The sequence below is a fragment of the Silene latifolia genome, chromosome Y, assembly GCF_048544455.1.
Source record: "Silene latifolia isolate original U9 population chromosome Y, ASM4854445v1, whole genome shotgun sequence".
Taxonomy (NCBI): Eukaryota; Viridiplantae; Streptophyta; class Magnoliopsida; order Caryophyllales; family Caryophyllaceae; genus Silene; species Silene latifolia.
In genome coordinates, this window is record NC_133538.1 from 388,779,362 (window position 1) to 388,802,034 (window position 22,673).

At 34.6% G+C, this 22,673-nt stretch overlaps 1 protein-coding gene across 1 annotated transcript; it reads right to left on the minus strand.

Moving 5' to 3' along the window:
* Positions 1 to 928: 928 nt before the first annotated feature.
* Positions 929 to 14,856, minus strand: LOC141634327 (uncharacterized). Its single transcript, XM_074446547.1, has 4 exons — positions 14,651 to 14,856; positions 3,498 to 3,602; positions 3,008 to 3,412; positions 929 to 1,197 (listed from the first exon to the last, which is right to left on the minus strand). Exons 3-4 carry the CDS (start codon positions 3,320 to 3,322, stop codon positions 1,159 to 1,161), a joined length of 354 nt encoding a protein of 117 aa, XP_074302648.1. The 5' UTR covers positions 3,323 to 3,412; positions 3,498 to 3,602; positions 14,651 to 14,856; the 3' UTR covers positions 929 to 1,158.
* Positions 14,857 to 22,673: the final 7,817 nt, after the last annotated feature.

The following is a 22,673-nucleotide window of genomic DNA, read 5'->3' on the forward strand; positions in this document are numbered from 1 at the left end:
GAACAAAAAGATAAACAGACAGCTTAACTACCACACGCACAACCACACTAATTCCAATCATCTCAATCACTGACTGTCCACTGGACCAGCCCTGCCAGTGGGGGACCGCAGCCGTACCCACCAAATCCCCGCTCCACATAGTGAGCGATAACCCTGTCCATTAATTTGCACATCCCTTCTGTGCCGGGTTCCACAGATATAAACTAGGGCATGAAGCCACTCCCGCAAGTGACCCCACTCAGCCGAGGACATGCCTTGAGAACCATAGACAACAATCACAATCACAATCACAATCGTCACAATACAATTACTATATCAAATAACCAATCTCAACACATCAACAATCATCCCATTATGGGACTAATACTGAGTAGGAAATCCTACCTGGAAAGCACACAATCAGACGGTCTCTACTGCTGTATCAAAAAGCTTCCTCTATGAAACCTCCTCCTATCATACAACATGCAAATGCTACCAAATCACATACTACTCAAAACCCCCAAATTCCTATATTAGGGTTTAACCAAATCAAAGGAAAGACAACAAAAAGGGTACATAGATCTTACCCTCGCACTACTACACACCCCTTACTTTGCCCACGCTTTATTGGGCTATTATCGACGCTTAAAAGCGTCGCCATTTTATTTCTCCACGCTTTTATAAGCGTGGTTTTTTGGGGCGTCAGGAATTTTTGACGCTTTTTAGCGTCAAACTTGTAGACGCTTTTATGTGTCGAGAGCAACGACGCTTTTAAGCGTCAAAGTTTATCTACACTTCTTTGCGTCGAAATTTTGAATTTCTCTACGCTTTTTTGTCACTAGACAAATTCACTAATACTATCTTCGTCAATACTATTTGAATTAAATCATATAAATTACTAGCTAATGACATCATAAATTAAAGAGTGTATAAACAACATTAATTTGACTAGAAGCAAAGCAAAATTTTATAGCATAAATTAAAATTGCAATTATCAAATTACATGCTTTCAAAATTCAAAAAAAGAAATATCGTAATTATTTCATCCGAACAATAGAAATAAAAAATATCCCTACTAATGCTTTTACGCAAAAATAATAAATTGTCTCCAAACGATTAGATTTAAACCAGAAGGTGCAACTAATCTACTCCAGAAAGTGAATTCAAGATTTGGTCCTTTTATCCGGATGCACTGCCACCATTAGTTGAGTCTGATATCTACATCCAAGGAAATTAAATATTATCAACAAGTCAATCAAGTAGGAAGTTGTGCTACTAATAACGAAAAGAAATCAGAATACTACTTAAGAAACCATACATAAAAGAAAAGATGATTAGCATAGCAGGTAAAACGAGCATTTATAATGAATCCTCCAACATGAACTTAGAAAATCATTGATGCGAAGTTACAATACTGCTAATGCAACAATACAAAACAGTCCTCCAATCTTTTCAGCTCACAAAACTTCTCTTAAAAAAAAACACAACTCCCTACTCTTACACACATCACCCACTAAAAATATCACCTATGACTTGATTCGAAAATGCAAAAGACTTGATTCAAAACACAAATGTGACTGATGAATATAAGTATAGCTGCAATACAATACACCAATATATTTTTTCTTGGATTGAATCAAACTGAGCTCACTATTATTTGTAGAAGTCAAAAGCTGATCAAATCTAAACAAAAACTAGGCTTCATTTTTTCACTCAATACCTGCTACTTTTTGTTTTATGTACCTTTTAGAATATTGTCATTAGTTGATTATAAATACCATTTACCTTTGACGAAATGCTAGAGTATGTAAGATTATAGTATGGGTTTGAATAGGAGAGGAGAATTAGGATGGGATATAGGGTGGGTGATTGTGTTTGATGGTGGTGGGATGGGTGGTAGTAGATGAAAAGTTGTCGGCAATTCAGAAGTAACATCTATTGGGCCAAAGTCTTGAGCACATTTATTACAAGAAGCAAGTAAATCAAAAATAAATTCCTCCCATTTCTTCTCATACTTTAACCATGACCCAAATATAATCTTCTCATAAACACTGCTAGACTTTAGCCACGCAGACCTAAGACTTCTGCGCATCAATTTAACCTCTCCAAGGCCCTTAAACACTTGGAATTGAAGCAAATATAGGGTGGACCTGTCATGAGACGGACAAGATTCCAACTCCTCGTGAATTTGAGCTAAAATGTGTACATAATAAAGAGGCTTAAAGTGTAGAACAATAAGGGCATCAGGAAGCTTGATAAGAGAGCCTCTACAAATGTAAAAACACATAATAAAGAGAATAAAGCAGCAGCAGCATAGACAAGAGAATAGAAAAGGGAGTAGCGTAGTGAGTGGTTATATATTAGTGAGAACTACCCCATTTCCTTCAACTAAAACCCAACAAATTCAATACTATGCTTCATTTAATCATTTTGCAATTGGCAGAAACATTAGTGAGAACTACCACACGAGTGGTTATATATGGAAACAGTATGATCACAACATAGAGAAAGGGAAGGGTAAAGGCGCACACCCATTCACTCGTTGGACATCACATAGAGTACTCATCATGGCTGAAAGTTACAGCAATGGTTGGAGCATTTCAAACTTGTGATCATGCAGCAGTTAACATTGGTTGGATGATACTTGTGCAATGTTTCTGACCCAATTATCAAAGTACCCAATGCAGTTTTTAGTTTTTGGGACAAAAAATTCAGGGCCTGAACTACTAATGCAATTTTTAGTTTTTGGGACAAAAAACTCAGGGCCTGAACCTTGAAACCCCTGCTAGCCACCCATTTCCACCAATAAACCAAATGCATGGAAGGATCCTCCAATATGTTTACTCACATGATGCTTCTTAACCATCTATATACACGTCATGCACAAAGCGGGCAACAACTAACCCTAAGGCATATAACCGAGCATCATTCATATAGAAGTGTTCAGCATAGACAAAACTACCAAACAGCATCATACTACGATTCAGTACATATATTAAATTTAAAGACAACATAAATATAAAAATACCTGTGAGTTCAAGGATGATTTTGCAAGTTGGGCTATCTCGGGCGACGGCATTCCCGAACTCATACCTTCCAATATTTTATACAAGATGCTATTCGTCTCATTCAACTTGGTTTGCAGCTCTTCTTTGTCCTTAGTCAAACTTAGAACAGCCTCTTCCATATTTTGCACCTTTTCCACATGCTTGAGTTCCAAAGAACTACTATCTCCAGATTTAAAAGTCTCTTTCCTTAAGATACCGTGCACCCCAAATACATCACTTCCTTTCACGCCGAAACCATAGCCTAACGGGCGTTTAGGGATATCTTCCTCATACATTAGTTTACTGAAAGCTTCATTTTGGATTTGTGCTTTGGGCTTAGTAGGATTAGTCGCAAGTTTAGATTGAACATAAGTATCAGCATCCAACTGCACACATTAAAAAAATGCTTAGTATGTGTCAATTTACAAGAAATTTTAGAGTACATCAAACATTTTTATTATATATGAGTACCACAAATTCTTCCGTTATTGTATCTTTCACATAAGACCCATCCTTCCTCCTATGAGTTTGCTTGAAAACCTCCAATTCAGTTGGTTCCCTTTTGTTCTTTTCTTCCTGTGAATCATCAGTTAGTACTTAGCTTCTACACTTAAACTTGTATTTAATTCTAAATAATTGTAAAGATGGTGGTAATCATCAATAAAGGATAAAATATTTACAAACTCCGCCCGTATATTAGCATAGCTTGTTGACCCGGTTGTGTGAACATGATTTTGTGATGCACGGGCCTCTTTTCCACATTCAGAAAATTTCTGCATTAAATAAAAGACATTACATAGACTGCTGACATAAAGAAAAAATAGTGAAGATAATGAAAGCAACTATTTAATATTTGGGAAAATACCTTTCCCTTGTCAGAATACCAATAATCCACTAAATGAATCCAACTATCAAGAGGGACTCCTCCTGGTTTAGTTTGATAGGTTTCTTGTTTAGTTTTTTTCGTGGGTTTAAAAAACGTCTTCTTCAAGTCATGCCTATATTGTCTCACACTATTGCCTACACGCTTCAGAATACCTTTGTCATAGCCATCACCATCGGGAATAACAAATGATCCTTCCAAAAAAAAAAAGGTTAATTTAAACAAAAAAATATGAGCTGACCAAACTAGCACAATTATCCATGTTATGAAGTTAGTAACAACATACCCGAATACACTTGATGATTTCAACTTTGAAAATTTCAGGCACACGGTGCCAATTTGTCTCTCCAATTGGACAAAATCTTTCCTTTCGAGACATATTACCAATGAATTTAACGAGGATGTGTCCTCCCTTTTTGAGCGGCTGATGAAATTCATTAAAAGTGACACAATACCTCCCTTTAGTACACCATACATCATGCGGTTGAATTGGATCGCTGACCTTTTCAATATTTCCTTCATTATCTACCAAAACACAAATACATATGTTCATATTTCAAAACATATTTTTATACTTTTCTAGTGACATAACAATATACAAAAAAAATAGGGTTATTTGATGACAATAATCCAAACTATTACTGATCTTCTCAAAATAATCCCAACTACGATATAACTCATATTAATCTCATTTTAGCAGTCACTTTTCTTCTACTGCACCTGTCTTAAACGTGACTGGTTAATACAGGTTAACTTGAATTTTTTGTAGGTTAAGTTTGTGATACCAGTTATATATCTTCTTCCTTGGTGTTTGTTTCCATGATGGAGATCTGATCATAATAATGGGATTTCCAGTTCCCTTATTTCTGGGGTTTTGAAACTCTGATTTGTTTAGGACTTCAAGCCAAAAGCATAATAATAATCCTTATAAATTTAAACTCCATGTGGTGGGGTGCCGGTAATGCGCAATACCACATGGTTAAATGAAGAATAAACAATGAATTACCAACACTGACAACTCATCTACAGAGGTGATATGATAATAATGGTTGTGTATACGAAACCAGAGATTCTATCATAGACAACAAAAATTAAACGAAAAGAACTCAGAAAACCAACCATGACAACAATAATTAAACAAAGAGAACTTACCCATAAGTAGAACCTCCTCACTTTCGTCAAATTCTACATTATCAGGCCAATCGTGTACCACACTACGACGTTTCGGTTTGAAAGTTTTTAGACGAGTTACATTAGCATCTTGCTGGTTCAGAACTTCTTCATGCTCGACCGATGACTTCTCAATTGTGTTAGACCTATTACACCCATTGTTGGTCCTGCCAACAAGTTCAGATGGTAGCGGGCGACAAGTGGGTTGAGACATTGACAATAATGCAGGCTTTACACTATTACTAGTGGACTTGAGAGTCAAAACTCGGGACGAGTTAGTAGGAGAATTTTTCCACAAGACATCATATTGTCCTACTTGTGCTTGTTCCCCAAATTTTTGAGATGCATCGGGCTGTTTGGCGCAGAGTTGTGGGGCTTTTCCATTAGCAGATTCATGCAAATTTCGAGTGGCATGGGTCTTTGAATGTAGGTGATTTGTAGTAAAAGACCAATCATTCGTAGTAGAAGTTTTCCACAACGGGTCAGGTGGTTTAACTCCTCCTACTTGTGCCCCTTTCCCCGTTTTTTGAGATGCATCAGGTTGCTTGGCAGATAGTTCTTGGGATTTTCTAGCAACAAGATCATAAGAATTTCCGGGGACATGGGTCTTTGAAAGTAGGGGGTTTGTAGTAAAAGATCCGTCAGGTTTCTTAATAAAATTTTTGCAGAACGTACCGGCTGGTTTAACCCCTCTTACTTGTGCTTGTTCCCCCCTTTTTTGAGATACATCAAGTTGCTTGGCAGAGAGTTCTCGGGCTTTTCTAGCAGCAAGATCAGGGCTTTTAACGTAACGTCTGACGTGGTTTAACCCCTCCTACTTGTGCTTGTTCCCCCCTTTTTTGAGATGCATCAAATTGCTTGGCAGAGAGTTCTCGGGCTTTTCTAGCAGCAAGATCAGGGCTTTTGCAGAATGTACCGACTGGTTTAACCCCTCCTACTTGTGCTTGTTCCCCCCTTTTTTGAGATGCATCAAATTGCTTGGCAGAGAGTTCTCGGGCTTTTCTAGCAGCAAGATCAGGGCTTTTGCAGAATGTACCGACTGGTTTAACCCCTCCTACTTGTGCTTGTTCCCCCGTTTTTTTAGATGCATCAATTTGTTTGGCAGCATCCTCGCGAGCTTTTCTAGCAGCAAGATCATGAGAATTTGCGGTGGCGTGGGTCTTTGAAAGTAAGGGGTTTGGAGTAAAAGCTCGGTCAGGTTGATCATATTTAGCTGCATGTTCTTGAAATGTGTGTGAGATTTGGATTCTTGAACTTGGTTCATTTCGAGTTTTTTCAAAAGTCGAATTGACCTGGGTCTTTGAAAAAGAAGCCTTTGCAGCATAAGGCTCATCAATATTTCCATGAGGACGACAATCTTTTAGCGATGGCTGTTGCTGCGGTGCCTTAACAACTGCAGGTACTTTGGTTTTTTGAGGGCAAAATGGCCCCCATCTGTCATCAGTAGCACCTGATTCCATAGTAAGAGATGATGGTGTGGTTAGAGGTGGCATTGGCCCATCAGCTTCCTTAAATTGAGCCCTGGTCCTTTTGCTTCGGTAACTCATCCTAAAATAAACATTAAATCCATTAGTTGTATATAATAGTAAAGGTCAACGAGCATATAAAATATAATAAAGGGAAAGAGTTGTTCCCAACATTTGCATAACCAAAACCAAAAACATTATTTAGATTAATAATTAAAATCATCTAATATCAAAAGTATACAAAAACTAGTTCAAACAAATTTCGCCAGTCTCAATAAGATCCCTAGGTTTTGTACTAATTACATAAGACCATCCTTTTTGCATCTCATCTTCGACATAAAAAACTTGTTTTGCTTGACACGAGAAAACAAAAGGATCATCGGCTAAATTTCGACCAAGATGCATCACACTTAGAAAAGTTGACACACACACTCCCATCTTCAAACTTCTTAACACCTCTGTGTATGTCAACCCAAGCACAATTGAACATTACAACTTTGCATTGGCCAAAATAATCTAACTCATAAATATCCTTTAGTTTTCCATAATATGTTTCACCATCAGCTTCGACCATAACTCCAGAATTTTGAGTTCTTCGATTTTCTTCACGATCAACCGTTTGGAATTTATATCCATTGATCATAAATCCCGTCATCCTTTTACCATGATTATTTAAACCACCTGCCAAAGCTTTCCTAAGTTGTCCTTCTGGGGTACTTGTATCTAGGTTTTGCACCTATGACAACAGACAATTGTATCAATATGAATAATATAAAACTGATAAGCCACATTTCGAAGTTTTAAAAGGGGTGGACCGTTCCTTGCAACCATTCCGCAAATTCTTCGATAATCCATTCGTTTTCATTATTTTGGGTAACACTGAGATGGACCATCTCCCGCCGCTTGTAATTAAGAAATGCACTTTAAAAGAATTGGAAAAAAATCATTACCAGATTATATTAAGGATGGGTGCTAAATTATAAAAATTTGAAAGTCATTTATACTTACTCAAGAACCTTTTTCATCTCATCAGAATGAAGCAAAACGTAGCGGTGAGCTTGTTTTAAACTTCTGTCATCTAGGCGTACTTTTTCAATCATACCAACAACTCTACCACCAGAGCGAAACAAATAATCACTCATGTCTTCAATACCATCATCATTCCTCTTCGATCTATTAAAGATAGTCTCAATACCTTGCAAATACCTTGAACAAAATGTGATTGTCTCCTCAAGCATGTACCCTTCAGCAATTGATCCCTCTGGCTGCGCTTTATTACTTACGTATGATTTTAAGTGAGCCAAATACCTTTAGAGAGTTCATAAAATCAGTTTAGAAAAAACACTTAAAACATCCACTTAAATAGTCTCTGATAATTACCTTTCAATAGGGTACATCCATCTATATTGGACAGGACCACCAAGTTTCGCCTCCTCGACTAAGTGAATCAATAGGTGAACCATAATTGTGAAAAAGGTTGGCATAAACTCCATTTCCATACGACATAGTATTAGCACAATTTTCGACTGAAGGGCATTTAACTCGTCGTGTTCAAGGGTATGCGAACAAAGAGACTTGAAAAAGCAAGATAATTCCCCAAGTAAGTCGATAACTTTAGTAGCCTTGGATGCCCTCAAAGCCACAGGAAGTATATCTTGCATTAAGACATGATTGTCGTGGCTCTTAAGATTAATGAGTTTTCTCTGTTTCATATTCACGCATCTAGAGATGTTTGAGCCATACCCATCAGGAGCTCTAATCTTTTGCAAGACTTTTAGAAATCGCTCTTTCTCCTCGTTAGACATGGTGTATGATGCTGGAGGCATGTATGGTTCTCGATTTGGTCGATCTTGGAGCCATAGATGTTCCTTTATGCCTAGCTTCTTTAGACCTTTTCTCGCATTCACATCGTCTCTACTCTTATCCATATCTAAAAGTGTACCCAATATATTGTCGCACACATTTTTCTCAATGTGCATAACATCTAAATTATGTCTTAGTGGGTTGTGTTCCCAGTAGGGCAACTCAAAAAATATACTCTTTTTATTCCACAAATTATGATTATTATCTTCACAGTTGCTATCATTAACCATGTTAGTCGAGACACCAACTTCCCTTGCTCTATTTGGCCTTTTCAATCGTTTTGTAGTCTTCCCATACGTATATTCAATCTTTTCTTGTTGTCTTAAGACATCGTAACCACTTATAGATTTTGGAGCGCAGACCGACGCTATCGTTCCATCAAACAAATTGGCTTCAGAACGATAGTGATGATCTGGAGCCAACCAATTCCTATGTCCCACATAGCAAATCTTGCCACCAAATCTTCCGGAATTAGTTGAATGGGTACAACGTGGACAAGCATCATAACCAGCAGTGCTCCATCCAGAAAGCATAGCATATGCCGGAAAATCGTTAATAGTACTATGTAATGCTGCTCGGAGTTTGAAAGTTTCACCAGCAAAGGCGTCAAATGCGTCAACACCGCTCCATAACAACTTCAACTCAGAAATTAAAGGTTGGAGAAACACATCAATGTCAATTCCTGGACTGGATTTTCCAGGAATAATACAAGACAAAATAAATGAAGAGGGTTTCATGCACAACCATGGTGGCAAGTTATAAGGAATCAAAATAACTGGCCATGTGCTGTAAGTGGTATTCATCAAACGATACGGGTTAAACCCGTCACTAGCTAAGGCTAACCTAACACTTCGAGGATCAGAGGCAAATAGAGGATAGCGAGAATCAAATTGTTCCCACGCTAAAGCGTCTGCTGGATGTCTAAGTTTTCCATCTTTTACACGGTCTTTATGATGCCATCTCATATCTTCTGCTGTTTTAGATGACGCGTAGATCCTCTCTAATCTAGGAATGAGGGGGAAATACCTCATAACTTTGGCTGCTTCACCCTTCTTAGCTAGACCTTTACCTTTTTCTTTTTTCCATCTTGATGTGTGACAAACATTACACTCCTCTTTGTCACTGTTATCCCCCCAAAATAGCATGCAATTGAATGGGCAAGCGTGAATCTTTTCATACCCGAGTCCTAAATCATTTATTATCTTCTTACCCTCATAAAAGGTTGATGGAAACTCTCTTACTTGAGGAAATGCTTGAAGTAGGAGTTCAAGTAACTTGTTAAATGACTCATGAGACCAATGAAACATACATTTGATATGGTATAAGTGTAAAAGGAATGAGAGCTTTGAGAAAGATTGACAGCCTTCGTAAAGTTCCTCGTTTGCAGCTTCGAACAATCTTTTATAGTTAGTGTCTTCTTTATTGTTGAGGTTATGGGGGTTGTTAGAATAGTCATCAGTCCTAGCATCGTAGGCGTGCTCAAACTCATTATCGGACTCACCAGAAGAACAAAACCCCATAGACACATCATCAAATTCAGCTTCTGTTCCTTCTATTGTTCCTTCTATTTCTACCGAGCCAGCAAAAGTATTATCATCGTCAAAATCTTTAGAATGGTTAGGAATGTTAGTCCTATAAACTGCATTAAGTAAACCTTTCATATCATCACGACCTACGAAGGGTTCTTCCCTACTTTCTCCGTGCAAATGATCAAGAACGTCCCTTTTACCATGCCAAAACCAATCCGTATACTTCTGGTAAAAGCCTTTGAACAAAATATGTCCCTCTATTTCACCCAGTGTGAAGTAATAACGTAACTTACAACTCTTACATGGGCATTTTGTTTTACCATCTACAAGACTTTCTTTTGCTAACTCAATAAACTTTCTACATCCATTTATGTAATTGGGATGGTCATTTGGCAAGGTAATCCAGCTAGTATCCATGACTACACATAATAAAGATTGAATACTCATAAATTTCAGCACATTAAATCATATAATCAGAACATTGTAGAGTAAGTATCAATCACATACACGAGAATGAAGACAAGGTTTTAATAATAAATAATAATTAAAAACTAAAATAGGAATTTGCAATACTCACCGTATAAACTACTGAAGTAGCGTCCTTGTCCAAACTTTGGTCCAAATTTCAATTATCCGGATCTAGCCCTGAAATTAAAGACAATCAACTGATAAATTAATATTACAATATAAAGAACTGTAAGACCTGACTACTAAAGTATCACAGTAACAACTGATGTTAAATCATAATTAAAGAACTTATGAATCTTCCAGATAAAATTTTAACGAATGACTCTTCTTACTGAACTCTTCTTACTGAACTGTGTGACCAGGACTATCAGAAATCAGCAATACATAATGCTTTGAGACTAAATAACAACAATTCAGTGTGACATCCTCAAGATTCTGAACTGTTGCATTCATAATGTCACGCAAGAGAGGGATACGTATATGGTATACAACTACACGCAGCTGTAAAGGAATTAGTAAGATCACAGGAATTGGTGGATTTGACAGGAATAGAACTAGAAGGATTCAATAGCAGCAATATACAAAAGGCAACTAAAGCATTGTTATTGTTTTAAAGACTTGACATGCCATATTTGTCCACCAGGTACTTCTTAGCGAAGAAGACATTTCCTGTTTTTGCTGATGAATACCAAAATAAATTTGTGAAATTTCAATAAACAAATGCAGCCCTTGGTTACTTGAGAAACATATTTATTCATGGCAGGGCCATTAATAGAATTTGTTACAAGTATGTCAGCATTGTCTTTGTTTTGTGATAGGCCATTCTATATTTGGGCCAAGGTAGAGCTCAGGGATGCATAAAATAAACTAAAAGCTAAACTGAAGGATGAAAAAGCTTGGTCATCTAGTAGGAAACGTGGAAACAGCCAAAATATAGAGAAGGGAAATGAGCAGTACTGTCTTTCTACAGGGGAAGATCATCTAGTAGGAAACGATCAATCATCTAGCATAAACCTTAATTACTGAGTTGTAAACACAATCAGAATTAACTTATTGCAGTATTAAGTTATGAGAAGTAGGTGATGTAAATAGGTTCGCCTATAATAGAACGCATTATAGTTCGCATCATTACAAGCAAAGTATAAACCATGTAAAAAAAAAGCTACAATACATATCAGGTGTTTAATCATCACCACTACGCAGCCAATTCATGGCTTCAGGGCACATATCAGGTGTTTCAAATGTCTAAACAAGTATAAATAAATGTCGAAAATTTATTGTCATTTGAACGATCACTTTAGGCATATCATTGTTATTGTATAACATCTCAGATGTAAATGCAAGTTTAAACAATCAATGTTGGGATACTAGTAAAGTCAGCACACTAGAATTCAGAGAAAAGAACAACCTAGCTGGTGATACATCATATAAACATTATCAGCCAATCAAAGTGACAGGCCAAAGCCTTTGATCAATAATCACAAACCATCTCGGGCCAGCATGTTTTGAGATGATCGAAAATGATTCGGTTATCGAAGACGAGTAAAAACATAAAGGTATGGAGTTATACTGGCCAAGTTACATCAATTCAAATGAGAAATTTTGGAAGAACGTATGGGATAAACATGGAAGCTGCTCAGGCATGTCTGTATTGGAATATTTCACAAAGGGAGTAAATAAATGCTTAAGCCTCTTGGCCATCCACCTTAGTATTCTTACTGCTTTCTCCGAAAAGGTGTGCAAATAATGCAAGGTCTACTCTACTTTACTCAGACCTCTATGTTTGTCAGTTTTTGCCACTTTTACTCGTCAAAACACTGTAAAACAATCGGGAGGCACAATTTTCCCTCACATTCACTATCCTTTAGACTTGTGACGAGTCTTGAATTTCAAGACCCATCTGAAGATCCAACCTACATTCCTAACCCACTTCCTTTATCTGTGATCTCATCCCTGTCCCAGACACATCCTAGTTTAAGCTTTTGCATTTGAACCCACAATAAAGTCGGCCTTCACAAACTGTTACTGCAGCTATAGCTATGACTGATTGACTGTGAGTATGCTTATAGTTTGGGCCTCGAATTCAAATCAATATGAAGTTGTTTTTGATAATCTTGCAACTTGCAAGGGTGCAACTATTTACTAGACAATCGACATATTAACTTTCTAGTGGATAAAGTACAACTGGAAGAGGGGTTTTGTAAAGGAAATCACTAATATCTTTATGCCTCATTGAATATTCCTTGTAACTTTCTAGGTACTAAATTTCGGTTACACCAACTTACATAACCTTGTTCATGGATGTAGGATTTCAATGGTAGGAATATTGCGTGATGTGCAAGTAACAAGGGATTTTAATAATAAATGAAAAGTAAAATAGGAATTTATAATACCTAATAATGTAAAAAATATTGAAGTAGCGTCGTTGTCCAAACTTTGGTCCAAATTCTAAGTATCCGGATCCCGTCCTGAATTCAAAACAACCAACTGATAAATTAATATGACAATATAAAGAATTAACGATATAATTCGTGACATAAGAATTTTATGAACAAATATGACACTAAATCATTATTTTGAACAAGTAACAGGCTCCATATTTAGTAATTTAATACTCGGTCAGAGACCTGATAATACATGTGGTATGTACAAATGTAGAATACAAGGTAAAGGAGAAAGTATGCCTTGTATTTTCTAAATCAATCAGAACATATCTGTGACACCGCACTAGGGAATAAATCTCAAACAAACAGAATTAAGAATATTTAGAGCCCTTACTCACATATTACAAAAAAAAGATGCATCATTCATTCTTGATGTTTGCAGACACTCCAGTACAGAGATAACTTCTATTCAACAAAAGTCACTCTATATTTAAATTCTTAAATGCCCAAAACCAAGCAAATCAATAAAAGTTCAACACAACAATTCAGGATATTCAAATGCAGTGCCCATAATAGAATGAAATAGAAAATGGACATGTTGTGTGACCCGTTAATCTGTAATAATCCGACAGAAACTAGTATTGAAATTTTTTACAAAACTAAATGCTGATCAGAGTATTAACGGGTGAGTAAACCCTTACTGAATGCTGATCGGAAAACTGAATGCTGATCAGAAAACTGAATGCTGACCAGACTTAAAAAATTGACTGTGTAGTTTGGTTTTTATCTTGTCCTTTTGTGGAAATTTCTCCTCCCACCGAAATACTTAAAGATATCAAGTGGCAGTGATGAGCATCATTGTTTGGTCTAAAGCAGCCTTCTCTTCCTTCGCCCTTCCGTTTTTTATGTAATCTAAATGGTCATTTGAAAAATGGCTTATGTAATCTTGCATCAGTATGTATCAAAAACCTATGATTCTCTAATGCTCTAACCTCCTGAAAAGCATACTTAAATCTTTTTGTTTTGAATGTTTTCAGAGCTCCAATTCATTCAAACTTGAAAATTTGAACATTCAAGACGAACTCAACAAAACTTGTCCTTGTAAAAAATCATAATATACATCTCCGTAAATAGAGACCTTGGGTGACAATACTCTTAACTTGAATTCTAGACGTTTCGGAATCAAAAATCGACCTAGAGGGCATGGTTTCCCCTACAACAAAAAAGGAAAAAAATGAACCTTGCAACAGGATCAGGTGGTAACAACATTATCCCTGACCCTGAGCACATGTCGAAGTAGAATTGTAAATTCACTGAGTTTTGGAATTTATGGCCTTGGTTTAAAACCTTCAAAAATCAAATAGCCTTTTTTTATTCATTTTCCTTAAAATAAATAAATAAATAAACATACCCCTCCCTCCCTCAGAGTTCATTGACATGTAAAAGTTCATAACAAAACTACAAAAGCCTTCAGAAAATCCCTGAAAATGCATTTGTATTTTCTTCTCAATCTTCCACCAACCACATTTCACTGTTATAGTTCCCTTTTCTAAAATGGCAAGTCCGGACCAAACAATGGTACTCAAAACTTTATTGATTTTCCAGCTGTTTCATCTCATGAACATGGCTATTTGGGTGAAGTAATAAACGTCAACTAGGGCTTCTCTATGGTGCTCGAAGTCTATAATATGGTAATCTGAGTTTCAATTATAAACCCGACTAACCGTGTTCGACATCATCGTTCTTAATATGAAACAACGATGAACCGTGCACAAAGCAAACAACAATGAGCAATAGACATACACCTGCGATTACGATAAAGCAACAATTGAAAGCAATAATAAATTGATTAATTACGTACCTATTCGATCAGCTGACGATGATCATCAATGAGAATCGCGATTCAGTGATAAGCAATTGCGAGAGATGATGAATATACTACAACGAATAGAAACTGAATTTGATTAATTAATTGATTACGAGAATTGGGGGAGAATAGTCGGACTGCAAATGAATTAGGGTTTGAAATGAATTTTTGGTTGAGAAATTGAGGAGATGAAGAATAAGGCATTTAGGCGGTTCAATTTTTTTGGGGGAGAAACAATCAATAGTCGAGAAGGTTACACACTGTATGGTAAGCGCGAGAATGAATTATTTTTTTTTAGAATGGGCGGTTTTTTATTAAAAATTATTATTAAATTACTAAAATGGTCTATGAGGGGGAAAAATGGGTCCACGCTTTTAAAAGCGTCGACCATAAAGCGTCGGGAACGCAAGGGATTTGTTGTAGTGTCGACGCAAGGATCTCAACGGTATAACTGACGATGAGAACCGACCTTCCAAACTCCGGGAACTGCTAACAATGCGATTAGGATTAAGAACGTACTTGCTTTCTCTCTTAAACAGTAAATTAGGTTTTGCAAAAGTGTTTAGAATAATGACGACGAAGGTTATATATCTTAATCGCATAATTAACAAAACCCGAGAAAACTCCCCTCAGAAACCGCTACTCGATCGAGTACCCAAGGTACTCGATCGAGTACCCCTTTTGATCGAGTATCCCAGCTACTCGATCGAGTACCCAACAGGTCAGAAACTTTTCTAAAACGCAACTTACCCTTACTCGACAGAGTAAGGCCTACTCGATAGAGTACCCAAAGACTCATAAATACGGAGTATTACAAACAGAGTCCTTGAATATCCCGGGTATTACACCAATGGCCTATGACATTACAATAATGACATTCCTCAAAAGATTTGGAACCCTTCTTGGTCTTGGTCTTGGTAGTCCCACTATCCATTTCCAATTTATAATCAGGTTTGGGATTCTCGCCCATTATTGCCTTCCCTTTATTAATACCAACACTCCTTTCATTTGCAAGGAAACTCTTGCTGGAACTCCCACTCAATTTGATATTTCTCTTTGTTTATTCAAACAAGGATGCCTTGGGTTTTGTAATATTTTCTTCACAAGATTTTCTTTCCAAGGTGGTGGGCAATAATATTGGAGTGGGTGGAGTGGAGGTGGTAAAGAAGCAAAAATTTCCATCCTGACCAATGCCAATGCGTAATTCTCTAATTGTATCATTGTCATACTCGGAGCAATTTTCATCAAATGATTGGAGCCATGTATCAACAGTGATTGGTGTAGGAGTATTAGATGAATTCATTGCGAATAATTAACTACAAAAACGGAAATGAAGGAAATAATTAACATCTATCGTTTTAATAAAACTCGTAAATTTAACTACAAGTATTGCATTTATATAGTGACCTCCACCCAACTATCATAAATTATTCCGAGATCCAAATTCATATCAACTCGGGCACGGTGAGCCGATTCATCCCTTATTAATATAACTCGGTGGATTAACTCTTTAATCGATTATACTTTTAGAACTCTCGATCGATAATAATTACTCTAATTCTCATCTTTAGCCCGGAACACATGCGATTACGGTCACGAATACTTCCGTTGAGCTCAATCCAAATTTCGATGTAATAACATTTTACTACCCCACTTCGCCATCGTAACAAGGTTTGTATTACGGTGAAGCCGGATTAACTCCCTTATGAAATTAGTACTTCATGGGTTTTGTTGGGAAATGTGTCCTCAACAATAGTGCGATCACATGATTTAAATATCATTATTAAATCTCATTTCAAGAATACGAAAGGGATGATACATTACATATATAGTCAATCGGTCCACACATATCGGTAATGATTGGTCAAGCTAGAGTTTGACATTACTTTGTCGTCTTTGACGGTGGTGATCAATTGATCCCTTGAGGTCACACCTAAAGGACGATTCCCTTAATTGAAAAGGTTAATTAGTTGTATACCGATACAGATTAATTAATTCCTTAAAATTGAACAATTCGATTTGTGAGAGAGAATATTGATATCTTATTGTAATGGGATTAAATAAGATTTATTTTAGTAATAAAATGCTTTGTTGCTAAAATTATTTATTGTTTGAGAAACAATAAAGATAAGGATGAATGGTTAATTATAATTACAAGAAGTTGTGAATTATAACTATATGACCCATTTTATTTATGTGATCAAGTATCACTAGTCAATTTGTTGTATGAAATTTAATTAATTCATGAAATGATATTTATGTGATAAATATGCATCAAATTAATTAATAACATGTAACATACTACATGTGACATATTGTGCGACAAATGACAAATTGACAAAAATAAAATGGTAGTCCATTTTAAGTATATGGACCGAAAATGGAGGGTGTGTTAGTGGATTTTGGTTGTTTTATTTTATTTGATAAAATAAACATAATGATGCCTACCTACTACTAGTCTTACACATCTTACACACCTACTATTTTTGAGAAGAGTAAAAGAAAAAGAAATGATGCCATTTTAGGCTCCTAAAACCGTGACACTCCCTCTACATATGGTGAGTTGGTTCATTTTTCTTTTTCTTACACTACCATTCAATTAACATGCAAAAATGTTCATGAATATTCTCTCTTCTCTCTCCTTAATATTCATTAAAAAGATGAGTATTTGATTCAAATTGTTCATATAAATTACTAAGATTACTAGAAGTAGTATATGAGTATTAGTAATAGATTTTAAGGTAAACTACAATACAAACATCTAGTACATGTTTATTTGTGGGATTAAGGGATTGTCTTGGGTGCTACTAATTGGAGAATCTCTACTTTGGGATTTTTGTATGTTCATCCATTATTGGAAAGCTCAAGAACTAACAAGAAGGAGATCTTGTTGGTGCCCAATATGACCGAATTTCATATGGTGAGAAAATGTTTTCTTATCTTCTTTTATTTTAGTTTACATGCATAAAATCCAACTTTAATTTTATGACAAATTAAATTAAAATATATATGAATATGTTAGTATATAGATCTACATTTCTTTCAATCGGTATCATGAGCCACGGTTGTTTGCATGCAAATTGGTTAAAAGTTTTTCCGAGTTATAAGAATAACATATAAAACTTGTAAAATTTGTGTTATTATGAGATATCACGAAATTAATCCATGCATGTTAATATTTCTGGTCCTAAAATGTTTTAGGATATTTTGGTTAATTTTTCGGATTTTTATTGTTCATATTATACAATAATGGCATTTAAATATGATTTTATGAGTAAAAATGTCATTTTTGGTCTAAAATTAGCTATACTTCGAATTTTCCATTGATTTTTGGATATGTTGTCACATATATTGTTTTGAGATAACCTGTAAATTTTCATAATTTTTGGACTTGTTATGCTCGAAAAATGAATTTTTCATTATTAAATTCGGATTTAGGTGAAAAATAGGTTAATATGAGTTAAATTTCGAATCTGTTCATAGAAAATTAATATGTTGTCACATGCAATTTTACAAGATGTGTGTAAAATAATTGGCTATAAAGAAGTCTTTTTGCATGATTTATGGATTTTTGAAGAAAAATAGCACAAATAGTGACATTATTAGTGGAAAATTAATAAAACATAATCTATGACTTAGGAAAAACGTCTAATGTTGCATTTTATTATCTTTTTCAGATCTAAAATTGAAAAGTTAGTGAAAATAATTTTTCCATGTTTTTATGATTATTTTATTAAAAATCGATAAACCGCAACATTGTTTTTCCAGAAAAATTTCGAAATTTTTTAACCTAAGATTTTGAACATTATGAGTGTCATGGTATTTTTCCAGAATGTTCATGAATTTAAATTTTTAATTTTGAATTTATTTGAAATTTTGTGATTTATTTGAAGTTTATGGCTTATTTTTGTAATTTTTGGTCCATTTATGAACAATTTTATAAAATATGGGTTAATTATGGTCAAATTATTAGTGAAGACTAAATTTTGAGTCCTAAGAGGTTAGGGTAATTAACTTATGCTTAAATATGAGTTTATGTATTTTTGTGATTATAAAATGTTGAAATCACGCAAATCCGTAAAAACCGAGTAATATACGATATTGGCTAATTAAAGGCGATTTAGCATAAATTGGGCATGTTCTTACAGATTATAATGCTGCATTTTTCCTTTATGATTGTCATAATTTTATTTATGTAATTTTGAATTATGTAATTTTACTTAGTATGGCCATAGATTTTAATTGGTATTTCCCGAAATGTATGGGAATATCGATTCGGTTGTAATTTATTGTGATCTCGTATCACCGTTTTGTAATTTAATAGATTTATTTTATTTTAGTTACAAATGTATAATAGGAAATTATGTAATTTATTATGTAATTTTATTCATTCCGGAGTTCCCAAAGACGGATTTCTTCAAGAATGGCGATACATAAAGACGGTGTTACCTCGAGATGCATGCCACAACCGAAGTTCAAGGGACCAATGGAGTTGGTTTCCGAATATGTAATAGTTAAATAGTTTTTCTATTTTAGGAAAGGCCATACTAGGATTTATTTATCTTTATGCTTGCATTTTATTTTATGTCACATGCATCGCTAAATCGCCATAACTAAAACATGCATCTTTATTTTATCGAGTTTATCGACCGTGTCAATTAAAATTATCGTAGTTCACCGCTTTAGTTCAGTTAAAACATGATAGATAATAAATTGACATGACCTCTCGCTAAAACAATCAATTGAGACATAGCCTTACCAAATAGTAGAAACCATGAAAATCTATTTCGCGAGGGAGTGCGCTCGGCCTCACCGGGGTACAAACCTTGTTACGTAGGGGAAGTGGGTGATGAATGTTAATCCACCGAATTCATGTTGATAAGGGATGTATCGGCCACACCGTGCCCAAGTTAATGTGGGTTTGGATCATGGACACATTTATTCGAAATTTGGATTGAACTCAACAAAAGTTTTTGATAAGGGATGTATCGGCCCCACCGTGCCCTTGTCGGATGTGTTTTGGGCTAAAGATAATTGTTAATGTAATATTATCGACCAAGAGTTCTAAAAGTAGAATCGATTAAACGTTAATCCACCGAGTTATATTGATAAAGGATGTATCGGCCCCACCGTGCCTAAGTCGATATGAATTTGGGTCTTGGAATCATTTATCATAGTTGGGTAGAGGTCACTATGTAAATGCTATACTTGTTTACAAGTATTAATAAAACGATAAATGTTAAGTTTTCCACTATTCCGTTGTTATTATTGTTCTATTTCTTTACCACAATTCATATACGATATCATTTCGTTTTTGATTCAAATCTCCATTAAAATAAAGTGACTAAAGACAAATTTGAATTTGCTTCTAAAACCTCATATGAACCATTGCTAAGGATCTCTTGTAAAGAGTATAGATTAAAGTTATTCATTATCAAACAGGTTTTTGATTCTTGACTAACACATCTACTTACAATGGATTATTTTTCCATGTACTTAAATGAATTAAGTACCTTGAAGCGATAAATTGTTTTGGTAATTAGTTTTGTCAAGAATTCGTAATTGACCAAAATAACGCAACCACTTCAATGAAAGTTTTAAGACTAAAACGAACAAATGAAGAGTGATCTTCGTGAATTCAATTTTGCTTCTCAAAGCAAAGACTCATTGAAATAAGTGGGAGCATTCTCTTAAACTGTTAAGATGAGGACGAGGTTCAAGAAGTAAATGAAATTGATACAAGGTAATGTTAAAGGTAAAGTTGTTGAGAATGACGATACTAAACCTATCAATCCCGACCGATAAAGTTTCCATTGTCTTAAATGTTGGACACGAGAAAGGAAACTACCCCAAATTATTGAAGAATCAACAAGTTAGTTGTGGGACATCTAATGGGACCTTCTTCATTAAATGTTTATTTGATTAAACACAAATTTTGCTAGTATTACTTCGTCAATATTAGAAACCGGTGGTGGTTTTCATCATTATGTTTGATACATAGGATGATTAGAATATGACGACTAGCAACAATGAAGTCCAGAGATTATAGTTGTATTGTATCGGTTTTATCTCATAAAATATTTAAAGTATCCAAAAATTACTCCAATAATTTTGACAATTATATATGATTAGTGGGATATTAATGAAACTTAAAATAATTTTCTCAAGCCATGCAATACGTTTTAGCTAATTTTGCTAAAATAGTCACTATTTATGCCATTTTTACTCTAAAAATCCATAAATCATGCTAAAAGAGATATTTTAATCTCAAAATTTACATACTCTCTGTAAATTAAGAATGTGACATCATATTAAAAAATCATGGCTTAATTCGAAATTTAACTATTTTTAACCATTTTACCTCTTTTAATTCAATTTTATATCATAAAAATCATAAATCATGCAATATTAATCAAACTAATACGAGTTTTTACAGACAACTTGTAAAATATGCATGTGAGGTCATATAAAATTTTCAAGGTCAGAAAATAAGTTTAACCAATTTTAGTCATTTTAACCTCTATTTATGCCATTTTTACACTAAAAATTCATAAATCATGAAATATTAATCACATCAATATAATATTTTATATGCAATACATAAAATATTCATGTGAGGTCATACTAAAATACCACGGCCATTAGTGAAGGTTAACTTATTTTAGTGAATAAAAGTTCATTTTAATCATAAAAATGTAATAAAATCACTAAAAATCATTAAAATGAGCAATAAATTTCCATAAATCATAAAAATGACCTAAAAACATTTTAGGACCAAAATATATAACATGGATGGTGATTTCGTGGTTTATACTTATAAATCACAAATTTTTAGTTTTATATGTTAACCTTTTAACTCGGAAAAACAATAACCGATTATGCATGCAACATCCTTATGCTCTGTTACCACTTGTTAGGTTCATATACCTATTATTAGACTCATCTAATAGTGAACTAATTAACTTGTTAATTATATATTCTTTAGATCTAGTGCATGCATAACAAAATGAAAGATTTATAAGAAAAACAATGTCCCTTACATTGCTATATGGTTCAAAATATAGGGCACAAGTAAGGTCACCTTCCTTCACTTGTTCTTGAGCTTAATATGATGGATGATCTTCCAAGATCCCAAGTATAGAAATCCTCCTTAGATTGCACCCAAGACTTACCCTTAAACTAGTATACTAATTAACTAGATTATTATACTAGTATCCTTAAAATGATTCTAATATTATTATTATTACTACACTAGTAACCTTGTTTTAATATTAGAATGGGTGAACAATTTATTGTGAATCTCCAAAAACTTGTTAGAGAAAAACTAGAGAGAAGAAGCACATTTTGCATGTAAGAAATTAGATTGAATTAGATAGATGGAAAAATGAGGACAAAAGTCCTCTTATGAAGAGGTGTGACCAGTTGGGGTAGGTGCCAAAAGGGCATCTCCCTTTCTCTTTTTATCTTGACAAGAATAAGTAGTATAGGATGTGTAAGAATAGGTCTATAGCTAGTTGTAGATAGGTATCTTCATACCATTTTATTAAATAAAATAAAATAACCAAAAACCCACTAACACACCCTCCATTTCGGTCCAACCTCCTTAATATGGACTACCATTTTATTTTTGTCAATTTGTTATTTGTCACACAATATGTCACATGTAGTCTTATACATGTTATTAATTAATTTAATGCATATTTATTACATAAATTTCATTTTACAAATTAATTAAATCACATACAATAAATTGACTAGTGATACTTGATCACATAAATAAAATAGGTCATAAAATTATAATTCACAACATCTTGTAACTATAATTAACCATTCATTCTAATCTCTATTGTTTCTTAAACAATAAGCAATTTTAGTAACAAAGCATTTTTATTACTAAAATAAATCTTATTTAATCCCATTAGAATAAGATATCAATATTCCCTCTCACAAGTGAATTGTTCATTTTTAAGGAATTGATTACCTTGTATCGGAATTGATTACCTTGTATCGTCATACA